The sequence below is a fragment of the Leptodactylus fuscus genome, chromosome 2 (assembly GCF_031893055.1).
Source record: "Leptodactylus fuscus isolate aLepFus1 chromosome 2, aLepFus1.hap2, whole genome shotgun sequence".
Classification (NCBI taxonomy): domain Eukaryota; kingdom Metazoa; phylum Chordata; class Amphibia; order Anura; family Leptodactylidae; genus Leptodactylus; species Leptodactylus fuscus.
The window spans coordinates 91,557,853-91,577,671 of NC_134266.1; the positions used below are offsets into that span (position 1 = coordinate 91,557,853).

Genomic DNA, 19,819 nt, shown 5'->3' on the forward strand with positions numbered 1-19,819 from the left:
GTTACGCCGGGGATGGATATTTCAGCAAGACAATGGTCCAAAACACCGCTCCAAATCCTCAGGCATTCATGCAGAGGAACAATTACAATGTTCTGGAATGGCCATCCCAGTCCCCAGACCTGAATATCATTGAACATCTGTGGGATGATTTGAAGCGGGCTGTCCATGCTCGGCGACCATCTAACTTAACTGAACTTGAATTGTTTGTCCAAAATACCTTTATCCAGGATCCAGGAACTGATTAAAAGCTACAGGAAGCGACTAGAGGCTGTTATCTTTGCAAAAGGAGGATGTACTAAATATTAATGTCACTTTTCTGTTGAGGTGCCCATACTTTTGCACCGGTCAAATTTTGGTTTAATGCATATTGCGCATTTTCTGTTAGTACAATAAACCTCATTTCAATCCTGAAATATTACTGTGTCCATCAGTTATTAGATATATCAAACTGAAATGGCTGTTGCAAATACCAAAATATTTAGAACTAAAAATGATTAAGATTAATAGGGGTGCCCAAACTTTTTCATAGGACTGTATCTCCCAATTGCTTTGCATACCCATAGGTTTAATGGTAGGAGTGTATGTAGTGTAGAAGGAGTCTGCTGCTGGTATTCGTGCCATTGTACCTCTCTATCCCAGGACAGCTGAATACTGCGCAAGTAAAGACAATTTATAGGAAACTGAAATAGGACTAGCCCAAGTTGGGTGAATATTTGGACCTACAGAGGCTGTACGGGTTGCCCTGACTATATATTTGTGTTTCAGTGCCACATACAGTATACTGTATCAGTTGTAGTTTATCTTCTACCCAGGTGATATTTCTATAACATATATAGGTCCAATACAGCACGATGTGGTTGTGTACAGTACAAAGTTGGCAAGTGTTAGTTTAAGCTTTTGAACCTTGGACCAAGAGCTTCGAGCTGCCCTCCTTGTCTCTATCACTTCCATACGTTACACTGGGCCCTGCAGTGAAAGGGTTATAGATGCAGCTAGTGACTAGCGCATTTCAGTCCCAGCAGCTCAGATAATCGATGACTTGTGTAACACCAGAAGAAAGGTCACAAGCTCCAGTGCAAGGCTCAGTTACAGATGGAGAAACTGATCAGAAGAAGACAGGCCTGAGGATCGATTCACCGAGAATCCCACTGTTTCCTCTGTGAAACAATTTAAAGCTACAGAAACCCCTTTCCTATTTCTCCCTCCCATCCCACCTTATAATCACCTTATTGGTGATCTTCACAGTGTCTTGCAGATTCCTTGTTATCATCCCTTTATTGTCTCATTACTGCGATATATTCGTCTCTTTAATATAGAATTTGTCAGGTATTAATAGAATATTTAAAGCTTCTGATTTCATTTGCAGCGATGCGCCAGTGTTACCATAGTAACTCAGCAACACTGCCATCATTGCAGAAGGGATTCTTGGGCGCTTCTGGAAAGGCTTTTATGCCCACTGTTACTATGGCAACATGCCAGCCATATAGATGGAAAACATTTATATAGGGGTAAGCTGTGCCAACAGTAATTGATTCCTCTCACACAGGAATTAACTCTTAAATCCGAGTAGAAGAAAGATTTATTAATTGTAATTGAATGCAATATCTTGTAGCAATAACGGATTTGTGCGCCATTAATTCTATGATACTTCTATGGCTTGTTTGAAGCTATCCATAGGAATCCACTTAAGGCTAAGGATCCACGTAATGCCACACAGGTAAGGAAAACGCTACAGAAAAAAACGCAGCATGTTGTTTTCCGCAACGATTTTCATAGAATTTTTGCTGCATGTTCTTCTTCTATTAAATGTAAAGGAAAAACACTTGCATTTCTGCAGCTTAAATTAACAGGCTGCGTTTTTCAAAAAATTTTTGGTAGATACAGTATTTCCAGATTTTTTCCTCTCAATGTGTGGATTAGATTAATAAAATCTCATTCACTTTTCTGGTACTATAAATCGCTGCATTGTTTCCAGAGCAGCCAAAAATGCTGCATTTCGGCAACATGGGGCCTTAGCCTAAGTTGGACATCACATAAAGTGTTTGTACATGGGCAAATGGCCATGGTTGCCAATTTTTGGCCATAGTGACTATGGAAAACACCTTACCACTGTTATCAGCAAATAGCTATACGCAGTCACAAATCCATGCACAGTTATGAGAAAAACTATGTTCTAAATTCTATGGTTTTACATATTAGAAGGTAATAAAAAAAAACATCTGGACTTTTTTTGTATTTATTTTTTTACTCCACATCTTCAAAAAGCCATTACTTCTTTGTGCAATGTACTAGAAAGCTGGACAAAAAATCAGAATGGAGTGGTACTAGAAAAACCACAATTTTCTTTGTTTTGTTTTGTTTTTTACAGCATTTTTTATATTTTAATATACGATATTTAAAAAACTAAACTTTGAAAGAAAGAAAATGTTGTTTGTGTAACAATATTGTGATATCCTTAAAGGGGTATTCCCATAACTCTTGTTCACCAACCTGCATGCTGTGTGCTCTCTTCACTTCCTGGTTTTCTCGGCACACTGGAGGGCAGGGTTTCACTCGCTCTGCTATCTGCTATGTTTGTAGACAGTAATGAGAGGTTGGTTGTAAATGCATTAAATTAAAAATTAAAGTAGAGATAACCAATGCTACGTGCCCAGTTAATAAACAAAAATTGGAGATAGGTAAGTAACTATCAGGGACGTATTTAAAATTTCACTTTTATTGATATGTATTAAAAGCTATACTTAGTACAAGACAACATAACAAAAATGTGGTATAAAATACCCCAAAATTCACAAAGGTAATGATTATGTGCAACCACCTAGCCTGTGGGGGAGTGGGACACACCGTCCTCCACAATCGTTTATTTACCCCAGTAGTGTTACACTTCTTATCTTTGTTGTGGATAATGGGTTAAAGAGCAGGGCTGGAAAAACATGTGCTATAGCCGCCTTTGTTATCTATAGAGTACTGGCTGGCAAATAACTCCACTGCTATAGATTTTTCCTTCCCATAAGCTGGAGCTACAGTTAATAATTCATTTTGTTAAAACACTGAAGCTCTCTGCTGTGCAATAAAATGCCTACAAAAGAGGACTTGTTAGCAGGCTGGTATACAGAGTAACCGGATAGTAACACCTATCTAAGGCTAAAGTAGTTAGGTAGGTAGGTAGAGCTGCTCTGCTGCTGATAAAGCTGCTCTGCTGCTGATAAATCACATGCAGCTCAGACAGCTCAATTCCCCTTGCCTGCTTTAGAGCTAAAACAATAGCCGAGATTATCTTAATCTTTGCCTGATGCGGCGTTTCAACATACTAACACTCTCCCTGTCAGCATGAATCATCAGAGGCTTTTGTTGCGCACAGGAGATTAACTGACCACTATCTAAATCACATTAGCGTCTTATGATATGACTCCCGTTTCCCCCTTGGCATTGATGTTTAGCCATAGGGGGGCGCGGGAGAATGCCATCAATGCTAAACATCAATGCCATGGGGGAAACGGGAGTCATATCATAAGACGCTAATGTGATTTAGATAGTGGTCAGTTAATCTCCTATGCACAACCCTCCCTCCCCCCTGAGAGCAGGCAGCTACATCACTTGGGAACTGAGCAGATAAGCTTCGTGGCCATAGAAACAGAGTGTAAACAATGAAGTGAATAAATTAAGATAGAGGCCAAACAAAGCAGTTTTGATTAAGCAATGTGTTTAGGAAAAGTCTTAAATTCACATAAACTAGCAGTATAGATTCATTTTTTGAGAGGTGAAACTGCAAAAAAGGTCACTTCACACTTCTTAATTTTTTCCTGCTATGGCATTTACCTTATGGGATATATACGTTTATATTCTTTTAGTCTAAGCATTTTGGGATGCCTAACGTGTTTTGTTTATTTACTTTAAATGCATTCTAGAGAAAGAGAAAGATCGCTTGTATCATGCCATAACAACCATATTGCAGTCTATGGTAAAATCCCTGTATAACTATTGAAATCTGCTAAAGATAGGCCTCGGTAGTTAAATTTTTATGGAAAACCTTTGAAAGGATCCCGAATGACATAGCAACATAACATATTCCACAATCTTGGGAATGTTCAGAGGGGAAAATTAAACTGAAAGGAAATCCTGAAACCCCTCAAGTGTTGTGGTCACATCTAAGAATGGGATCTGAGGAGGTTAAGTGCCTGTGATCAGAAATGTTCCTGATCACAGGCACCACTGTCTGGCCTCTCCCCTGTAAAGCAGCCAGGACCCTAAATCTGTTGCGTGATTAAAGTTCCAATATCTACCACACCATTATGGTAAATATTGGAACTTTAAATACGTCCTCAGGTGAACAACAACAAACACAATGGATTCAACTTTTTCATTATTTATTCAACAAAAATTAAGCCAAAATGGAAAACCTCTGTTAAAAAATTCACCAGGAGGTTATATAACCAACTTCAGCTGCTATAACTTGTTTTAATTGTTTTCTGTTTGACTTTTCCAGTCTCAGTTCAGGGACTAAGAGAACTCCTTAAGGAGAGAACCTTTGTAGGCATATGAAGACTTATAAGCCATTTGTGCTCCACTTGGGGATTCTGGGGAATATGCAAATCTGTTTTCCAGGATGTAATTAGGAAAACAATGCCTCTTTTTGCTGCCAGAAGGACAGCCCCCCTTAAACATCAGGTATGGCTTTTTTCGGACAGCCTAATACCATGATGTGGCATTATTGCCAAATTAGCATATCTATTCCAAAAGGAACAGATTCCCAGCTGTGGACAGCACTGTTTCAATCTGGTTGGATCTCATCAGCACAGCGCAGGGAAACTAGTTTGGCTAGGAGAGAAACTATAACTTTGGCTTACTCTTCTTTACAATGTTGCTTCAGCTAAGGGTGGGTTCATACTACTGTTGCCCAATGTCAGTTGTTCTTATCCATCACTGGCTGAGAGCAACAGACATTTGGGCCAGGGCCCCATGGGCCGGAAATGCCGTGATTTGCCCATGGCAGAACACCATAGGAAAAATCACAGCATTTTACCGTAACTTCAAAGTGGATGGGATTCCTGCGAATCCCATGTCCACTTTGCGTTTAAAACTGCAGCGCGGACACGCTGCAATTTCCCTGTACTACAGGGCTACTCAATAATAAAACCATTAGAGTGCTCCTTTAAGGGTGAGAATTAGGGTTGAGCGATCGAGATCGGAAAAGATCGGATTCCGATCGGTGATCAAGTAAATTTCACGATAGCGATCGGAATTCCAATCCCGATCTTTTTACGCAGGATCGAAGTTGGAGGTTATTTCCCACAATGCTTTGCTACTGGCTAAGCATTGTGGGAAAAGCTAACAATGTTAGGAATGAATGGATGCCGCCGGCACACAGCCTGTGCCGGTGTCTGGCCGCTTAACCCCCTGCGCACCGGCGGCATCCATTCATTCCTACGGCATAGCAGGGAGGATGGTATCTACTCTTCTGTTTCCTCTCTGCTGTGCCTTATCCTCGACCCTGCTATGCCGTATCCTCGACCCTGCTACATCTGCATTATTGTACATTGACTTGTATATCTACAGTCCTATGAAACCAAAATTTGACTGGTGCAAAAGTATGGGCACCTCAACAGAAAAGTTACATTAATATTTAGTAGATCCTCCTTTTGCAAAGATAACAGCCTCTAGTCGCTTCCTGTAGCTTTAAATCAGTTCCTGGATCCTGGATGAAGGTATTTTGGATCATTCCTCTTTACAAAACAATTCAAGTTCAGTTAAGTTTGATGGTGGCCGATCATGGACAGCCCGCTTCAAATCATCCCACAGATGTTCAATGATATTCAGGTCTGGGGACTGGGATGGCCATTCCAGAACATTATAATTGTTCCTCTGCATGAATGCCTGAGTCGATTTGGAGCGGTGTTTTGGATCATTGCCTTGCTGAAATATCCATCCCCGGCGTAACTTCAACTTCGTCACTGATTCTTGAACATTATTCTCAAGAATCTGCTGATACTGAGTGAAATCCATGCGACCCTCAACTTTAACAAGATTCCCGGTGCTGGCATTGGCCACACAGCCCCAAAGCATGATGGAACCTCCACCAAATTTTACAGTGGGTAGCAAGTGTTTTTCTTGGAATGCTTTTTTTTGGACACTATGCATAACACATTTTTGTATGACCAAACAACTCAATCTTTGTTTCATCAGTCCACAGGACCTTCTTCCAAAATGAAGCTGGCTTATCCAAATGTGCTTTTGCATACCTCAGGCGACTCTGTTTGTTGCGTGCTCGCAGAAACGGCTTCTTTCTCATCACTCTCACATACAGCTTCTCCTTGTGCAAAGTGCGCTGTATTGTTGACCGATGCACAGTGACACCATCTGCAGCAAGATGATGCTGCAGCTCTTTGGAGGTGGTCTCTGGATTGTCCTTGACTGTTCTCACCATTCTTCTTCTCTGCCTTTCTGATATTTTTCTTGGCCTGCCACTTCTGGGCTTAACAAGAACTGTCCCTGTGGTCTTCCATTTCCTTACTATATTCCTCACAGTGGAAACTGACAGGTTAAATCTCTGAGACAACTTTTTGTATCCTTCCCCTGAACAACTATGTTGAACAATCTTTGTTTTCAGATCATTTGAGAGCGGGTTGTCCATGCTCGGTGACCATCAAACTTAACTGAACTTGAATTGTTTTGTAAAGAGGAATGGTCCAAAATACCTTCATCCAGGATCCAGGAACTGATTAAAAGCTACAGGAAGCGACTAGAGGCTGTTATCTTTGCAAAAGGAGGATCTACTAAATATTAATGTCACTTTTCTGTTGAGGTGCCCATACTTTTGCACTGGTCAAATTGTGGTTTGATGCATATTGCACATTTTCTGTTAGTACAATAAACCTCATTTCCATCCTGAAATATTACTGTGTCCATCAGTTATTAGATATATCAAACTGAAATGGCTGCTGCAAACACCAAAATATTTAGAACTAAAAATTATTACAATTAATAGGGGTGCCCAAACTTTTTCATAGGACTGTATTCTTCTTCTCTGTCCCTGCTTTATTGTATACTCATCAGCTCTGCTACATCTGAGATCTACATCTCAGATGTAGCAGAGCTGAGTATATGATAAAGCAGGGATGAAGCAGAAGAGACGATAGACAAGTCCACTTACCTGCACAGATCCGCTGCCTCTCCCTGTCTGTTCTCTTCTTGGTCCGTGCTCACCCCTAGCTCCCAGGTTAGTGTTACAGACCTAGGAAGAAGGCGGGACTTGTGGCTTAGAAGAGTGTGGGCGGGTACAGTACACCGCAGGAAAAATTGCAGCATCAGTAACACTAGCCTGGGAGGCGGGGGCACATACAGTGCTCTGCAGACATGCGCAGTAGTAAGAAGAGGAGCGAGAGCAGCGTGGATCTGCAGCGGCATTGCTTCTGTGCATGTAAGTGGACAGCAGGGGGGACTTAAGTAGCCGGGGGATTTTTTAATCACTACACAGCGTGGAGTCTAAAAATTAAAGCGTTCATAGGATCGTTTTTAAAATCTGATCTCCGATTATTTAAAAAATCCCATTGACTTGCATTGGGATCAGAATCGGGATCGGGTTCGAATGGAAAATGATCGGAAATCGGATTTTAAAAACGATCCTGAAATCTCAAGATCAGCTCAACCCTAGTGAGAATACATGAGAACTAAAAGTTGCTCATATTAAAGGCTTTAGTCTTGTAACCTCAATCATATTGTGACATTAAAAAAAAGATATATAAAAAAAAATGCAATGTACAAAGTGGCAATCTATTCATTTCTAGTAAATCTGGTTAAGGCTGAGCCCCCACATAGTGTAAATGCTGCGGTGTTTTACCTTAACAACTAAGTGTATGGGATTCTCGCTAATCCCATCTACACATTGTAGAAAATAATCCACAGTGGAAATGCCATGATATCAATAACACTTGCAGTTTTGCAAATCACAGCATATCAATTATACCTACAGAAACACTGGCTGTTTCTGTATAGGTATAATGGAACCAGAAAGTTCACAAAACTTTGTGGACTTTCTGTGAAAAGTGCTGCAGGAAAAACCACAATGTGTTTCCAGCGTGTTTTTTCCCACAGCACTTTTTGGCTGTGGCTCATAACGTGGGGCCTTAGCCTAAAAGCTTTCTTAAAGGATAGGTCTTATTATGGACAAGCCTTTAAAGGGAGCCTGTCATCAGGGTGAAGAATATTAAACCATTAATACAGATAGGTCAGGATCATCTGAGTCTAAATTTTTTCCCCTCTATAACTATTAGTGACTCCATTGCAGAGATCCATTTATTTCAGAATATACAAATACATAGCAGCCTGTAGCACCAAGGACAGCCCAGTTGCTCCAAATAGCTATGTTCCACAGGGTCAGTTTCTGTATAAGTCCTTGGCCCTGTCACTCAGAGAAGAGAGTTAGGAAGCAGAGGGTCAGAACAGTGTAGAGTGTGGCAGTTTGGAGCAATGGAGCTGTCCTTGGTGCTCCAGACTGCTTATCTGTATATTCTGTATTTGTATACTGTCTGTATATATATATATACTATACTGGGAAGCAATCATTACATTCAGGTAAGCCTGACCTATCTAACTGTGTAGCTGGTTTAATATGCTTTACCCTGGTGATAGACTCCCTTTAATTGATCTTGTAAGAATTTAGCAAGGTGTCACTGTAATAAACGACTCCTGTTGTCATCTCTACCCTGTAGGAGAACAGAAGAAAAGAGACTTTACTTACGTAAGCAAGGCAATGTTGGTAATTAAGCCCTAATTAGAGCCTTTCATTTTCATTTCACAGGAACATGTACATTGTAATTGCCAGTTTATTTCCATCATGAACTATGTAAAACTAGTAGTTTACACAAGCAAGTGCTGCCATGTCAGGGGGCAAAAACAGCATCAGTGCTGTCATCAGAACATGTTAAATTCTCTAGATCCAATCATTGGACTGTAAAGACACATAAAGGTCTAAAAAAAAAGCTAGTGAAATGAAAAATACTGATTTGTTCGAACCTCCAGCCAAGTATTGTATGTTGAATCTGGTATCTAGTTATAATGGCTTAGAAAACACCATTTTGTGTTGTCAGTATTGGGGCATGTTTATGAAAACTTGTGTTATTAATGGCAATCTCCATAGCCTTTGAGTCAGTGGAGAGGGTGCCTCATTTATGACAAGGTGCCCGCCTCCTCATAAATCATGCACACTCTCCACCAGGCCTTGGTTCTTGACAAGAAATGTATTAATGATAAATGATGATAAATTTGGTGGGGCAAATGGCCCCAAAGCCTGCCCGCTCTTGCCATGTCCCCTTTTCAGGGAAGTGACAAAGGCACAGAAGTAATAAGAAAAGAAAAGTCACAATTTTTTGCACAAAATGTGAGCTGAGCAGAAAATTGTAACTTTTATACCTTGTGCATCAGAAAACTGACACTCAAGGCATAATAAGGGCGGGTTCACATCTGCGCCCTGGTCTCCGCTTTGTGGGATTCCGTCTTCTGCCAACAGGAGATACCCGGCAGACATTGTTCGCCCGTGAGTGTTTTGATATCTCCGTGGCTAAACAGTTTTTTTTTTTAACTGGACACAAAGTCCTGCATGTCCGACTTTGTGTCCGGGTAAAAAAAAAAAAAAAACGGTTTCGCCGCAGAGACCAGAAGATGCTCACGGGCAGATACTTTGCAGATACTTTGAATGGGTTTGAAAAGTGACTGCTGATTTCCGTTTCCTATCCAGTTTCTTGGGCAGAAGACGGAAACCTGAAAGCGGAGATCGGGGCGCAGATGTGCACCTGCCCTAAATTGGCTTCAGTGTATCCTGAGGCCATTGTAACTTGAGGGACCACTGTATTTGTGTAGACATCAAGGACAGCCTACAACAGAACTTTGCAGGGTGGTGGACAAGTAAAGCACACCCTTCTCAGCATCAGTGTCCCTTAGCGAACTTAGTGCGGTGTGTGTGCAACCCCATCTTAAGCTTACATGACCTATAGTTGTCGTTATGAATAACGCTATGAGAGATCACAAGTCATTGAATGCTATCTCTGATAACCTGCCCTTCTCATTATACGCAGATTATAAATTATCTCGTCACTGGGAATGTCAGAGCCTGATACATCTAGAGCGAAACGATGGAGCTGACCCATTACCTCCGGAGAAAACCTTCATCCTCCATATACAGAAGGTAACATTTCTGCTCCATGTTTTATCACTCTGTTACCAGATACATTTGCTATTTTCAGCTACGCTTTCCGAGTGCTATTTATAGAAAATCCTATAAATGATTTATTATTCAGGTACAGAAAGGCTGAATATAGTGTTTCCCTTTATCGCGCTTGGTGCTGTGTCTCAGCAGTGCACAGATTAGACATACACCACAAAATACCAGTCTTTCGCACCCTCTCCTAGCAACACCAACTGTTTCCATGACTAGAAGCAAACTACTATACTTATACGCAGTGCGGGTCAATGCGCTGCAGGTCGAGTGCTAATGTCCTGATGGAAAAATTTCACTAAAGTTTGATTTATGAATCTTAAAGAGACATGTGAACATCTTATAGTCACAGGTGCCAGCCTTATTGTGATGCCTCATTTCCTATATTTCAATAGGTCTTCCAGAAATCTAAGCACATGCTGCACAAACAGCCCCAATTCAGATATACGGAAAAGATGTTACATTTACAGAAATTACTAGAACCTGTGTGTAAATTCACCCTCAGTACAATAAAAGTATGGTTATTAGCAAATACAGTAAAACAGATGATTTCCCTTGTGAACATTTTCTGCATGTCTAATGCTAAGAAGAGAGTCAGGACTCTATTAGATATTATACAGCATTCAACAACCAGAGAGAATGGAGCGTTTGTCATATGAGGCTTAGTTCACACGTGAATACCGTGTGGCGTAATTTGGTCCAGAAAAAAAACACTTCCTAATTAGGAAGCGATTTTTGGACCTTGAGGCGTTTTTTGAGCATTTTCAGAAAACGCCAGGTGCGGCAAAAACCGCCTCCCATTCACTTCTATTGACTTCCTGAGGAGGAATCCGCCTCAAGAAAGGTCATGTCGCTTCTTTTTTTCTGCTAGTGGCAAAAAAACGCTAGTGGAAAAAACGAACACTAGCGGTCTCCATAGACCACCATTGTGAGGGGGCGGATTATGACGTGAATTCTGCGCCATAATCCGCACCCTCTGTGCCCGTGTGAACGGGCCCTTAACTCTCTTTCCTAGCCACTGGCAGACTGGAGTGCTGGAGGACTAGCGGACTGGAGTGCTTAGGGCCTACCAGTAAAATTCGTTCCTATGCGTACATAGTACAAACGGCAATAGTAGCTTGCTGCTTAGTCCTTGCCTGTCCTTGTCTAGGCCCTTACTGTCCTAGGGGGCCCTTTTCAGTAGCTGTGTGGAAGGAGGCTCTTAGCTCTGTGAATCAGGGATATGTGCCCAAACAACAGTAGGCCTCTGCAGCAATAAGACAATGCAAACTGATTGGTGATTGAGGCTGGTAATGAAGGGTTAAACAATAGTGTGATGTGAAAGACCATTTGTGTTTGTCTCTCATAGAAGCTAATGGATAACTCCATCAGGAGACCCTGGTTTGTCCCTTTGTTAGACTTTGTACAACCTTGGAAATAGGTCCATGTACTGTATTATTGTAATGGGTCTATGTATTATTGTGCTGTCTTATCTGTATGATGATATAAAAGTCTGGACCCAGTTACAATAAACTGGGACATTTATATGTACCATGAATGAATACCACTTCGCTTACTTGAGTTATGGTGTTTTATACACATCCATATGACATGGCAGGCTTAAGTTATCTATACACCGTATATAGCCTTTATTTATTACTGACCACTACTGTAGCAGACCTGGCCGTATGTTCTCTATTCAGCTATAGTACATTGGGTGTCTGTTATAGCTGTAGTACCCAAAATAAGAACAAATGAAGTCTAGTGATTCCTTATGAGATACTCTGAACCTGGGTCTGATCTACATTGTCAAGTGCTTGTCACCACTACACTTGGCTGTGCCATCAATCAGTTAATCTAGTATCGTAAGCTATTATACATGTAGCACGCCTCACACTGTCAGCAGTTTGCTTCCAGATACTAAGTTGCATCTATGGAACCTAAATTCTCCTCCCTAAGGGGGCGTTCACACTACCGTCGGTGTCCAACATCTAGTGTCCAATGCTTGAAAAATCGGACATCTTTGTGAACGGACACTTAAGGACAGACATGGACTGTAAAAGAACGCACCCGATGTCCCATTAAATCAGTGCAAAATGTAACGGACACAGCTCCTAGATGTCTATTCATGTATATGGGCATTAACTTATTGTACTGGTTTACTTTTTATTATTCTTGTTTGGTGTATTGTGATATCAGCATTGGTAGCAGTTTTATATATTGTGCATGCTATAGCGGTGGTTTTAAATTATTTTTTGCTAGTAAGAATAATTATAAAAGGATGGATTTCTCACTAGGATATTTAAGTAATGCATATATAAGAAGTAAAAAGGACGGGTGGCACTGCTTTGACACTTAAATTATTTTGACATATATTCATCAATGTAGGTCGGCACTAGGAGGACAAAACAATGAAACTCTATCAGGTGGTGCTCGCATCCCAAAACACAGCACAATGGATTTTAAATAGGAAAAGATCAGGAAAAAAATGGGGGCACTCACTAGACTAGAGTATTCTTAAAAAGAAGTCTTTTTCAATCTTAGATGTAACATCTTAAGGCTTTAAAAAGTGCTTACAGCATGAGACGATTCGTAACCTGCTTTATATTTTCCTCTCTCTACATGAATGTTTTTCTGGACATTTTTGGAATAAAGACTGCTTTTTAAGAATACTCCGATGAGTGCTCCCAATTTTTCCTGATCTCTTTAAATTTAAAATCCAATATTTAAATAATGTTGCCCGGGCTCCCCTCCAGTCTATACGTCCTGGCACATCTTGACACCAGGAAATGCCACTGGCTGAGGCAGCTGAACACTTGTGTCAAGAGGAAACAAGAAGTAGAGAGTATTGCTTTCTTTTGTTTTTGGTTTCCACCGTATTGAATGATATAGTGACCAGTGGTGGGCTGACTGTGGGGTCTCCACCCATTATTTAAAGGAATACGCTACTGAGTACTAATTTCCTGCAGAGTGGGTACCGCTGAGTGCTGCTCTGCAGGATATAAACCAAAAGTGGCCGTTTGTCTTTGGAATGGTGGACGTCTAAGATATAAGAATCCAACCAATTAGAATATGATGTCATATCTCTAATCCTTGGAATAACCCATTTAGTCTGTTCTTTGTCATGGGCTTTCTACTATGTAAATAGTTGCTTACATTCTTAGAAAAATCTGATATCAGCCTATAAGTGGTCTATAGTACTATTTGATTGTAATAGCAACGATTGTAACTATAACAAATACATCTAAAAGAACTGAAATATGCCATATAAACATGTCAATACCCAACGTCAGGAGTGTGGTAAGAATAACTACTTTAGTGAAACGTTATATTAAATGAGTGATAAGTGACTGCAGATAATACAATAATTGATGTTGGACTGATGGTCCTTATCTTTCTATAGTCCATTGCGCTGATATTTAGGCAGGAGAAGGATCCTGATTAATGCAATATACTAGTTGCCATGGCTATTGTCACATTAATACACCTTGAACAAGATATTTCATGCGTGGGTGGTGGAACATGTGCAGCAGTTGCTTTGTGAAATATGAGGTTTTGATTATTACATGTCTATATGCCAGTTCTTTATATAAGCAGCACACAAAGATATGTACTTGAAATTGTTTCGGAAAAAAATAACTATTCTGCCCAAAGTTTCACAAGCTATCATTTGACATAAGTATAACCTGTTGGCAGGGGTGTCCACAATGCTATTTTGTACAAACTACAGCAGAAGGGGCAACCACAATGTTCAAATTATTACTATGCAATAGTATTAGTATAGTATAGTATTAGTATACTATTACTATATTTACAAAGGTGGCACAGTTGAATAAAGCAAGTGATGTAAGAAGATGTAGATAAGGGGCAGGGTATAGGTACATTTTAGAACATTATTTCCCCCCATTATAGGGCATTATAGGGTATTTAGGTGGCAGAGAAATATCTGGGTAATGCGATTGCTCAAAGACTAGATATACAAATAACAATCTTCCTTCTCAGCTTTCTCAATTAGGATTAAATAAGGATTCAAGGAAAGGTAGATCTCCAATTCTCATGATAGCTATTGCATGCTGCTTCCATACCCACCAAATTTTCACCCACTATAAGTCATTGGCATATGAGTCCTAAGCAAATATCAAAATGGACTTTCCTATCATGTTGCCAAGATTTACAACCTTAGGGCTCATTCACACTACGTATACGGCAGCTTATTCTGAATGTAAAACACGTTCAGAATAAGCGGCGTATAAAGCAGTTCCATTCATTTCTATGGGAATCGGCATACGAGCGCTCCCCATAGAAATGAATGGGCTGCTTTTTTCACTACGAGCAGTCCCATTGAAGTGAATGGGAAGCGCTGCGTGTACGGCTCGGCATTAATATTTAGTAGATCCTCCTTTTGCACAGATAACAGCCTCTAGTCGCTTCCTGTAGCTTTTAATCAGTTCCTGGATCCTGGATGAAGGTATTTTGGACCATTCCTCTTTACAAAACAATTCAAGTTCAGTTATGTGTGATGGTCGCCGAGCATGGAAAGCAAGCCCGCTTCAGATCATCCCACAGATGTTCAATGATATTCAGGTCTGGGGACTGGGATGGCCATTCCAGAACATTGTAATTGTTCCTCTGCATGAATGCCTGAGGATTTGGAGCGGTGTTTTGGATCATTGTCTTGCTGAAATATCCATCCCCGGCGTAACTTCAACTTCGTCACTGATTCTTGAACATTATTCTCAAGAATCTGCTTGATACTGAGTGGAATCCATGCGACCCTCAACTTTAACAAGATTCCCGGTGCCAGCATTGGCCATACAGCCCCAAAGCATGATGGAACCTCCACCAAATTTTACAGTGAGTAGCAAGTGTTTTACTTGGAATGCTGTTTTTTTTTGGACGCCATGCATAACGCCTTTTTGTATGACCAAACAACTCAATCTTTGTTTCATCAGTCCACAGGACCTTCTTCCAAAATGAAGCTGGCTTGTCCAAATGTGCTTTTGCATACCTCAGGCAACTCTGTTTGTGGTGTGCTTGCAGAAACGGCTTCTTTCTCATCACTCTCCCATACAGCTTCACCTTGTGTAAAGTGCACTGTATTGTTGACCGATGCACAGTGACACCATCTGCAGCAAGATGATGCTGCAGCTCTTTGGAGCTGGTCTGTGGATTGTTCTTGACTGTTCTCACCATTCTTCTTCTCTGCCTTTCTGATATTTTTCTTGGCCTGCCACATCTGGGCTTAACAAGAACTGTCCCTGTGGTCTTCCATTTCCTTACTATGTTCCTCACAGTGGAAACTGACAGGTTAAATCTCTGAGACAACGTTTTGTATCCTTCCCCTGAACAACTATGTTGAACAATCTTTGTTTTCATATCATTTGAGAGCGGGCTGTCCATGCTCGGCAACCATCAAACTTAACTGAACTTGAACTGTTTTGTAAAGAGGAATGGTCCAAAATCCCTTCATCCAGGATCCAGGAACTGATTAAAAGCTACAGGAAGCGACTAGAGGCTGTTATCTTTGCAAAAGGAGGATCTACTAAATATTAATTTCACTTTTCTGTTGAGGTGCCCATACTTTTGCAACCGGCAAATTTTGGTTTAATCCATATTGCACATTTTCTGTTAGTACAATAAACCTCATTTCAATCCTGAAATATTACTGTGTCCATCAGTTATTAGATATATCAAACTGAAATGGCTGTTGCAAACACCAAAATATTTAGAACTAAAAATGATTAAGATTAATAGGGGTTCCCAAACTTTTTCATAGGACTGTACCTTTGTTTAAGGAAGCCAAGGAGAAAACAGCCTTTGTTGTTCCCAAAGGGCTGTTCCAGTACAGGGTTATGCCATTTGGTTTGCATGCAACTCCTGCTACCTTTCAGAGGTTGATGGACCTGATCTTGCGGCCACTTCGTGACTACGCAGTGGCTTACCTGGACGATGTTGTCATTCATAGCCCAGACTGGGGAAGTCACCTCTGTAAGGTTCAGGCAGTACTGGATTCCATAAGCAAGGCAGACCTTACTATCAACCCTGAGAAATGTGCTTTAGGGCTGGAGGAAGCCAAGTACCTGGGCTATGTCATTGGCAAAGGGGTAATAAAGCCCCAAATCAATAAGGTGGAGGCAATACAAAATTGGCCAAGACCACTGACCAAGAAGCAAGTCAGGGCATTTCTTGGCATTGCTGGCTATTACCGGAGGTTTGTGCCAATCTTTGCCTCTATTGCAGCTCCTCTCACTGACCTGACGAAAGGTGGGAAGTCCACTGGATGATCCACTGGACACCAGAGGCAGAGGAGGCAGCAGCCTGTGTTGATAGCCCCTGATGTTAGGAAGGAGTTTCTGGTGCAGACAGATGCCTCAAATGCAGGTCTAGGAGCAGTGCTGTCCCAGGTGGTAAATGGTGAGGAGCATCCAGTGATGTACCTGAGCAGGAAGCTGTCCCCTGCAGAGAAAAACTACCCCATTGTGGAAAGGGAATGCTTGGCCATTAAGTGGTCACTGGATGCCCTGAGGTACTACCTCCTGGGCAGAAAATTTAATTTAATAACTGACCATGCTCCTCTTACATGGATGAAAATGAACAAGGACAGAAATGCTAGGGTTACCAGATGGTTCCTATCCTTGCAAAACTTTTCTTTCAGTGTGCAGCATAGACCCAGGAAATTATTGGGAAATGCTGATGCCCTGTCAAGGGTCCATTGTATGATGGCCACAAATGCCCAGCCCTCCGGTCTGGAGAAGAGGGGGGGGGGGGGATATGTAAGCTGATGGCCGGCCAGGTAATGGAGGGGGTGTACATCTCACCCAGACTACTAAGGTGGGTAAGATGAGAAAACTCCAGAAAGAACATTTAGTTCATAACAATAGTTATCTGCTGAGGGTTATTTCAAAGTTCTGGTTACTGGGCTGGATTTTTAGGAATGGCGGGTAGGTTGGTAGTGGGACCTGTCAGTCCACCCCCCTCCAGTCCACACTTTGAGGATGTTTCGGCAGCGACTCAGCTGTTGAGAGTCTTCTCGTCAAGGAGGCTTAAGAAGTCAGCTCCAGCAGCAGATAGTTAAACAGTGGGGGTGGTTGGAGGAATAGTATACTAGGGAAACTAGAGACAAACATGTCCCCCTCCAGCTACCCCCCCCATTGTTTAATGTCATCCTCCAGTTGCCCCCAGTTAATGTCACCCTCCATCTGCCCCCGCAGTTTAATGTTCGTTTCTTGATTCGACCACAGTTTAATGTCCCCCTTTATCTGTTCCCAGTTTAATGCCCCACCTTTATCTGCCACCAGCTTAATGTCCCCCTTCATCTGCCTCCAGTTTAATTACCCCTACATCTACCACCAGCTTAATGTCCCCCTTCATCTGCCACTATCTTAATGTCCCCTTTTATCTGCCACCAGCTTAGTGTCCCCCTTTATCTTCCCCCAGTTTAATTGCCCTTTCATCTGCCCCCCGTTCACCCTCTTGCTCACACGTGCTGGCTCTTCTCCCCTCCTTACCTTCCATCAGTCTCCATTCCCAGCAGCTTTTCTGTGTAACGCCACACACTACTATTCTGTAGTATCTAGAATAGCTCTGCCCACACAAGAGTCTGATCACATGGTCAAAATGTCATCAAAGGTTCTAGCCCACTAGGATTTAGCATTTACCATTTAGCCTTTAGCCTACCCTAACAAAGTTTGTTAACAGCAAAACACTTCGGAGGCATAGCGGGACAAACCGTAAGCCATCCGGCGGGACAGTCCCGATTTTACACTGTGGTGTGCTTGCAGAAACGGCTTCTTTCTCATCACTCTCCCATACAGCTTCACCTTGTGTAAAGTGCACTGTATTGTTGACCGATGCACAGTGACACCATCTGCAGCAAGATGATGCTGCAGCTCTTTGGAGCTGGTCTGTGGATTGTTCTTGACTGTTCTCACCATTCTTCTTCTCTGCCTTTCTGATATTTTTCTTGGCCTGCCACATCTGGGCTTAACAAGAACTGTCCCTGTGGTCTTCCATTTCCTTACTATGTTCCTCACAGTGGAAACTGACAGGTTAAATCTCTGAGACAACGTTTTGTATCCTTCCCCTGAACAACTATGTTGAACAATCTTTGTTTTCATATCATTTGAGAGCGGGCTGTCCATGCTCGGCAACCATCAAACTTAACTGAACTTGAACTGTTTTGTAAAGAGGAATGGTCCAAAATCCCTTCATCCAGGATCCAGGAACTGATTAAAAGCTACAGGAAGTGACTAGAGGCTGTTATCTTTGCAAAAGGAGGATCTACTAAATATTAATTTCACTTTTCTGTTGAGGTGCCCATACTTTTGCAACCGGCAAATTTTGGTTTAATCCATATTGCACATTTTCTGTTAGTACAATAAACCTCATTTCAATCCTGGAATATTACTGTGTCCATCAGTTATTAGATATATCAAACTGAAATGGCTGTTGCAAACACCAAAATATTTAGAACTAAAAATGATTAAGATTAATAGGGGTGCCCAAACTTTTTCATAGGACTGTACCTTTGTTTAAGGAAGCCAAGGAGAAAACAGCCTTTGTTGTTCCCAAAGGGCTGTTCCAGTACAGGGTTATGCCATTTGGTTTGCATGCAACTCCTGCTACCTTTCAGAGGTTGATGGACCTGATCTTGCGGCCACTTCGTGACTACGCAGTGGCTTACCTGGACGATGTTGTCATTCATAGCCCAGACTGGGGAAGTCACCTCTGTAAGGTTCAGGCAGTACTGGATTCCATAAGCAAGGCAGACCTTACTATCAACCCTGAGAAATGTGCTTTAGGGCTGGAGGAAGCCAAGTACCTGGGCTATGTCATTGGCAAAGGGGTAATAAAGCCCCAAATCAATAAGGTGGAGGCAATACAAAATTGGCCAAGACCACTGACCAAGAAGCAAGTCAGGGCATTTCTTGGCATTGCTGGCTATTACCGGAGGTTTGTGCCAATCTTTGCCTCTATTGCAGCTCCTCTCACTGACCTGACGAAAGGTGGGAAGTCCACTGGATGATCCACTGGACACCAGAGGCAGAGGAGGCAGCAGCCTGTGTTGATAGCCCCTGATGTTAGGAAGGAGTTTCTGGTGCAGACAGATGCCTCAAATGCAGGTCTAGGAGCAGTGCTGTCCCAGGTGGTAAATGGTGAGGAGCATCCAGTGATGTACCTGAGCAGGAAGCTGTCCCCTGCAGAGAAAAACTACCCCATTGTGGAAAGGGAATGCTTGGCCATTAAGTGGGCACTGGATGCCCTGAGGTACTACCTCCTGGGCAGAAAATTTAATTTAATAACTGACCATGCTCCTCTTACATGGATGAAAATGAACAAGGACAGAAATGCTAGGGTTACCAGATGGTTCCTATCCTTGCAAAACTTTTCTTTCAGTGTGCAGCATAGACCCAGGAAATTATTGGGAAATGCTGATGCCCTGTCAAGGGTCCATTGTATGATGGCCACAAATGCCCAGCCCTCCGGTCTGGAGAAGAGGGGGGGGGGGATATGTAAGCTGATGGCCGGCCAGGTAATGGAGGGGGTGTACATCTCACCCAGACTACTAAGGTGGGTAAGATGAGAAAACTCCAGAAAGAACATTTAGTTCATAACAATAGTTATCTGCTG

The 19,819-nt window shown here is 41.9% G+C and overlaps 1 protein-coding gene across 1 annotated transcript in view; it reads left to right on the forward strand.

Moving 5' to 3' along the window:
• Window positions 1–19,819, forward strand: part of RASSF5 (Ras association domain family member 5) — a 66,071-nt gene that overhangs the window by 2,356 nt on the left and 43,896 nt on the right. The window contains exon 2 of the mRNA XM_075264189.1: window positions 10,071–10,180. Coding sequence (XP_075120290.1) covers window positions 10,071–10,180 — 110 coding nt within the window. The remainder of the gene's footprint in view (window positions 1–10,070; window positions 10,181–19,819) is intronic.